The 7,048-nt window shown below is 54.3% G+C and overlaps 1 protein-coding gene across 2 annotated transcripts in view; it reads left to right on the top strand.

Moving 5' to 3' along the window:
• The first annotated feature begins 2,628 nt into the window (after window positions 1-2,628).
• Window positions 2,629-7,048, top strand: part of CCSAP (centriole, cilia and spindle associated protein) — a 40,795-nt gene continuing 36,375 nt past the window's right edge. The window contains exon 1 of one of the 2 annotated variants that reach the window (XM_019527063.1): window positions 2,629-3,034. In XM_019527063.1, the coding sequence (XP_019382608.1) occupies window positions 2,734-3,034 (301 nt within the window). In that variant the 5' untranslated portion in view covers window positions 2,629-2,733. The remainder of the gene's footprint in view (window positions 3,035-7,048) is intronic. The other variant, XM_019527065.1, reaches the window with a different exon arrangement.

Below are 7,048 nucleotides of genomic sequence, written 5' to 3'. Positions count from 1 at the left end.
CCCCCCCAAGGCTGGGGGGGGGGGGGGTGCAGCTGCAGAAGTTGGTGGTGGCATTGGGGACAGGGCTGGCAAGCAGCCGCAGAAGCCGCTGCCCTCCCCTACCAGTCACCTATGCAAGCTGTTGTTTTTTGGTCCATCCCTTCTTTAAGAACAGTCATCTTAAGGGCTGCCTGTATATGTGTACAATATTGAGCTAAGCTTGCTCTGGAGTACACGGCCTGATTCCTGAGTTTGTAGGTCTGGCAAGGCTAGCTGGGCATCACAGCGGAAGTCCTTTGTGCAGTTTTAATCAAATGGCTCCTTTGGCTCTCTTTGGCAAAAGGACAAGGCAGGCTGACTTCAGGAAAGCCAGGGAAAAGCAAAGCCTGGTGGTTTCTGGAGGTGCTTTTCCTCCTGCTGCCAACGGCCTTGTCCAACAGGGCTCAGGGGCCTTAATTCTGTGGCATGTCCTGTTCCTCCCTGGCCATGCCCCACAGCTTCCAGTAGCCTGGCAAGTCAAATCTTTGATACCCCTGCATTCAAGGGCTAGCTGATCCTGCTGCCAATGGTTCTCTTCTACTCTCATCAACTTCTTACAGTTTGCCCATCACCCTAGTCTGCAAGCTGTGTCACTTCACCTGCTGCCCACTTCAAACAGTGCACTAGTGAGACACGATATAAACAGTATTGCAGTAGTATTGCTTTTGGTGGTAAAGCCAGGCACTACTGTCTGGGTAATTTTATGGGTTAATTACTCATTTTACCAAACTGATTTAAGTTGAGTGACTACCAGCCTTTTTAGATGTAATAAGCTATCAGCTGAGAGCAATCTGTCCAGCTCCCCTAAGACTGTTGTTTTGAATTGTAAATAGTCCCTGTTAGACTAACAAAAAGTTGGAAATGAATCGATAATTCAAAAAAAATGAAATGGTCACAGTTCTCAATTACAGATGTTCACTTTTTTTTTGCTTAAATGAATTAAAGTGCAAAAACTTCCAGCCTACCTTCAGTTCATCAGCCAACATCCACCAGTGTCCATCCTGGCTTGCATTTGATGTTCCTGTGGATCATTTGAAATCCCCAAACAAGTCAGGCCTCAGCGGTCACTCTAATCTTCCCTTTTGGCACAGACTTACCTTACTTATTCCATCTGCTCTGCAGTGGCAGAAAAACGTGGATACTGTTGACATTGCTTCTCATTCTCACCTGTCAGTGAACTGACTCACCTCTAGCCATTGTGCACTTAGACTAGTATGTTGGCTCGCAGCCTACCAGGTCCAGGTGCTGTAAACTGATCCGGGTCTGAGTACGACAGGAAGCGTGTCCATGAATTGGGAAAGGGGAGCCTGCCGAGGAAGCAATATATGAAGGAAGCACTGGTGAAGGATGCCTGGCTCCTGCACTCAGGTCAACATGGTGTATGGTATGCTGGTAGTTTTGCTGCCAGAACTGAGGTTCTGCCAGCAAAACTGTGACTACATCTACCATGTAAGTTCCCCTGTGGCAGCAGAGCCTGATTACATTTCAGGTGTGTGCTTAGGGCCTCAGCTGCCAGAGCTGTGTCGTAACACACCAGACTGTAAGAGCTCATTTTCACTAGTGCTAGAGTTGCTGGTCCCTAGGACTGTAGAGAACAGTTTGGCAACACCAGACATCAATGATAGAGGGAAGCCTGACTGGGCCTGCAGATCGTTCCCTCCCTGAAGAGCAGTGGCTTACAGGCAGAGAAGAAACCTCACTAGCAGAACTCCCCTATTCCTTGAAGATGGAAGGAGCAGGCCTTGGATAGCGCATTGCCTCTCCCTCCTGCTGAGCTCCTGCCGATGTGGTGTGGCTTGGAGTGGAAGAGGTGACTGCCCCAAGTAGTGCCCAAGATTAGCTGTAGATTGTGCTGGCTCCTGGAAGGAGCATTCCCTCCTTTCCTACATGCTTTGACTGGCAGTGACATCCTGAAGGGTGTTGCTATTTTGACCGCTCATCCAGCCACTGTCTAAGCCTCCCCCAGGTGAACTGGGTAGGCCACCCCTCTCAGAGGAAGCATTTCAAGCCACCCACTGACCTCACAACTGCACCCCATGCGCACGGCTCCAGTTTTCAAGGCTCTCTCTCTGCCATTGCGAGGAACCAAGGCATTTTCACCAGGGGAATCTGAGATCCTGGCCACCACATCCACGGCCTCAGGCAGCTGCTGGCAGGCTGGCTGGCTTGGGAACACTTCGAGGCCAGCGTGTGCAGTCAGACCCTGGCACGTAGGAAGGAAACCAGCTGCAGATGATGGGGTCTGCTGCTGAGGGAGAGGGAAGGGGAGGCGAGGCTAGGCTGCCATCGGAGCTTGGCTTTGGTCTCCCGGGGGCACTGATCCGGCTTTGTGCTCCATCCCCGTGGTTGTTAATAAGTGCTCGGAGCCGCTAATCCCCCCTCAACGCCCTGGCACCGCGGAGGCGGCACCGCAGCCCTTTAATCCGCAGCAGCACGGCCCCTTCCCGCCCCCTCCACTCAGGGCCTGGCCGCGCAGCAGCCCCTGGAACGTCCTGTGCCTAGAGCTTCGCTGGGGCTATTGTGACGTTAGCGAGGGAAGGCGCTGCGGGCGCGGCCATTGGCTCGAGCGCCGAGGGGGCGGGCACGGAACGTGGCTGTTTGTGTTTAAACGTTCCAGCGCGAGGGGCGGGCGCAGGCGCTGTGGGGGTGTCGAGCCGAGCCGAGCCGGGCAAAGCCGCCCTACGCTGCGCTGTCCTGCCCCGGCCCGGCCGCAGCATGGTGCCCGCGCGGCGGGTCAAGACCGAGTACATGAAGCGCTACAAGGAGCCCAAGTGGGAGTCGTGCGGCGCCTGCTACCTGGAGCTGCTGCGCTACCGCCTCAGCCGTCGCCTCCTGGAGCAGGCGCACCGGCCCTGGCTCTGGGACGGCTGGGAGCAGGGCAGCGCCGGCTCCGGCTCTGGCTCTGGCTCTGGCTCTGGCTCCGGCTCCCCATCGCCGCCCGGCTCCGCCAGTCCCCCGCAGCAGCAGCAGGAGGCAGCGGAGAGGAGCAGCCCGGCGGAGCCCCCGCGCGGGGAAGGTACGTGCGTGCGGGGGTGCTTAGCCCCCCCTCCCCCACATGTAGCAGGAATAGGGGGGCAGCAGAAGCCTGGGAGATCCCCAGGGAGAAATGGCCGCAGTTCGCTGGCGCTCTTGCTTTGCTCCCTCACCCCCACATCTGCCGTGCAGGGGTGAAATCATCACACTAACTCCTTGGATGGCGGGCGGATCAGCCATTGGTCAGGAATGAGCAAAAGCATCACTCTCCCTAGGAGCACGCAGCTCCCGTGCAGAGGTGGCATGGGAGGAGGGCAGTGGTCAGTGAAGCTGTGCCCCCCTCCTTGGACACTGCCTTCCACGTGAGGGATGCCCTGGCAGGCAGCCGGGACAGGTCTCCGCCACCTGGACAGTCCTTTCCAGCCCTTGGTATAGGGATCTTAGCTGTGTTCTGGCCAAGATACGCTGTTTGTTCATCACAGAATGAATTGCAGCTTAACTTTTCAATTTAAGAAGGATTGTAAGATCATTTTGCCAGAAACGGGGAGTGGGGGAGTTTGCTTCCTGTGCAGGCAGAATGAATCGATGCCTTTATGTTTTTTCTTATGTAATGTCTCCAATTTAAGCAGGTTATGATAAAGGCTGGACTGATCATGTTGGACACTGGCACAGGTCGCTGTACAGTGGCTTGAGGCTGTCCTGTTCACCTTGCGTGCTCCTAGGGCAGGGGTGGGCAAAATGTGGCCTGCCAGGCCATTCTGTCTGGCCTGCGGGGCCCCTAAAAAGAATTTGGAAAATTAATATTAATCTGCCCTGGGCTGGCTGTCATGTGGCCCTTGCTGGCTTGTTGAAACTCAGTAAGTGGCCCTCTGCCCAAAATAATTGCCCGCCCCTGTCCTGGGGGAGTGTGGTCTGGTGCTTTGCTCGTTCCTGCCTAATGGCTGATCAGCCTGCCGCCGGTGGTGATAGGGGGCCCTTGCCAACATCTAGCAAGCTTTGTCCAGTGTCTGGTGACGGTTTTTGGTCATTGTTGGTCTGGACTGAATTAGGGCACAAATGCTGAAGTGTAAGGAAGGTCGGGGCTCAAGGTCACTAGGGCCCCTGAGAACCTAAGACTTTGGTGGTGGGAAGGGTATTGTGGGTGTCCAGTATCTTGTGGTCTCATGTTGCAGGACCCACCTGAAATGGGTTAAGGACAGTCACGTTTTGTGGTCCCCCTTGCTTTATTCTATGGCACCATAGGCATCTTCTGTTGTGCCAGGGTTGACTGGTTTCTCTAAGACAGGCTTGTCCAACATACGGCCCGCGGGCCACCATGCAGCCTGCCAAGCCATTTTATCTGGCCCGAGGTCCCTCGCTGAGGACAGACGAGGGGTCCTGGTGCTTGCTCTGTGCTCCACAGTGGTGGTGGCAGCGGCGAGGCGAGGCGGGCAGGGCCGGCCTGTGGGCCCCAGCCGGCAGCGAGGGGAGGGGAGCTGCTTACCCCCGCGGGCTGCCCCAGCTGTGCCTGACTGGACGAGCTTTGGCTCCGCCCCTTGCCCCCGGCGCGTGGCCGGGGGAGCTGCAGCATGGCCTGTGCCCTGCCCGTGTGCATGGTGGATGGAGGCACCAGGTAAGTTCCTGCGCGGACCTGGGGGCACCTCAGGGTTGGGCCGGGGTTGTGGGGCACGTGGTTGCCGGAGCTGGGCTGGGCAGGAGGCAGGAGGAGCCTGGCCCAGAGGCGCTCTATGTCCAGCTGCCTCCTTGGTGGTTCAGGTCCTGCTAATGTAGCCTGCATGATGTAGGCTGAGGATGGGGGTCTGCATCCAGTCACTAGTGGGGAGGATGTGTCTAGGAGCACCCATGCTCCTGCCCCCGCCTCCCTGACACGAGCCCGTGCCCGTGCCTTGCGCTGCTGGAGCAGCCCCGCGTGGGAGGCCAAGCAGTGGCCACTGGCACTGCTGGCCTGTGCCTGCCTCCTCACCTGCCCACTTCAAGCCAACCCTGCTGCCCTGCCCTGCCCCACAGCGAGGTGGCGCCTGCTCCCCCAGCCAGTCTCCCTCTGGGCGCTGTGGCTCTCTGGGCTTGGCTGCCCGTGCGCGAGGCCCTGAGGGGGCCACTTCTCCTGTCCCCAGCAGCACATGAGGAGGCCGGCCAGGTCTGCACTGGCCAGCAGAAGTGGCGGCGGAGCCGTGTGCTGCTCGGGATGGATCGAGCCTGCATCGGTCAGTCCCGAGCAGCACACGGCTCCGCTGCCGCTTCTGCTGGCCAGTGCAGACCTGGCCAGCCTCCTCCCGCCCCAGCAGCACATGGGAAGCCGGCTTCAGCTGCGTGCTGCCTTTCCTGGCCGGTGCCAACCTGGCTCTGCCCAGGCGGGTCCTGCAGCACCAGGTCAACCCTGGCCTGGCCCTGCGGCTTCTCCAGCACCAGGTCAACCCGGTTGTAGCCAAGTGGCTTCTGCAGCACCATGTCAACACAGGCATGCATGCCATGTCAACCAGCACCATGTCAACCCCTGCAACTTCATTGGTGTCCAAGGTCATGTGACATCACTTCCTGATGTGATACCACTTCCTGTGAGGTCTTTGAATATGGCTCGCCGGCCCACTGGGTGATTAAAAAATTCGTGATCCAGCCCCACATTCAAAAAGGTTGGACACCCCTGCTCTAAGAGGTTAAAACTATCTTATACAAATCCATAATTTGATAAGGGATGATCCTGCCTCGGGCTGGGGGTCAGGCTAGATGACCTGTCGAATTCTCTAGCATCCCAACCTATATGATGTTCAAGTGAAAGCTTGAACATGCAGTGGAAGATGTGGTGTATGTACGTCTAGTGACAAGCAGTCCTGCTAAGACCATATATGTATTTTGACTGGACTTAATGAGTTAGGCACAAGGCTAGTGCAAGAAACAAGCTAGGTTTTGTGAAATGTCTTCAAATAAACAAACTGATGGTAACTATCACCTGACTCGCAGCTTCTTTATGTATATTGTTGCCATGGTATCAGTGTGTCATGATGATTACATAAGTAGGTTCTCTAGCAGAAGCAGCAATAATAGCAGTAGGAGCAAGGAAGGCTGCATGTTGGTAATGGATGTTTTAAGAACACTTCCACATCAGACTGGCTACAGTAGCTTCTGTGTCAAGGCAGAAGGATGTAACATTTAAAGTGGAAACCTATAGAGACTGTTCTAGTTCCATAAAATGTCTACGAAGACATGCTGGAATAGCAAGCAGCAGATGTGGGCTTCGATCTCTAACTATAATGCCTCTTAAATGAATATCTGAGAAACTCATTAGGTAGCTGGTCCTTTTCCTGAGAAACCTTGCAAATTGGACCTTCAAAAAGTACATATTGCAGCAAAGCCATGATCTTCCCCCACCACCTGCATTATGTTATGGCCTCCCGTAGCTGGACAGATACAGTTGCACTTAATTTGGTCTCTGATCACAGATCTAAGTCCTGCAGCCTCTTCATTACTGTACCAAGAGTGTGTTGCCCCCCAAATCCTCTTGTGTATATACTAAAGTGATCAGCGCTTTTATATTCTAGCCCAGATTAGGATTTTTAAAAACAGTGTTCCTGTTGAAGGTTGACAATGGGCATTATAGGGAATTGTAGTTACTTTCATGTGTAGCAATTTTTGTCAAGTGGATAAGAGCATTTTATGGTACTATGCATGCACCTTGTGTGTTCCTGTGAATATCTGAGCTGTGAAGGTTGTTTCCTTTTAACTCGCATATGCTGGCCACATTTCCAGTAATGAGGGGTGGGAAACTCCATTTCGTTTTAAGTTGCATGTTGGGAAGCTCATGCTATGGGCCATGCAAAAACAAAGAAGCCATGCTGGTTTGACAATGCAAAGTCTTTGTAACTACTTAAATTGCAGAACAGTTTTTGATACTTAATAACACTATCACTCTTTTTTCCCTAAGGGCCCAAGGGAAGACAAAAGTTTCAGTAGTATAATTTAATCTTTCACAAGAACTGTAAGGATGGAAGATACATGTTAGAGATACATGTATTTAAGAGCCCTGAGCTGAGTGGTTAACGGGACCTCTTTCATGTGGACT

Source organism: Gavialis gangeticus, unplaced genomic scaffold (assembly GCF_001723915.1).
Source record: "Gavialis gangeticus isolate Ggan-Ray unplaced genomic scaffold, GavGan_comp1, whole genome shotgun sequence".
Taxonomy (NCBI): domain Eukaryota; kingdom Metazoa; phylum Chordata; order Crocodylia; family Gavialidae; genus Gavialis; species Gavialis gangeticus.
This window is presented reverse-complemented; position numbering and strand designations above follow the sequence as displayed.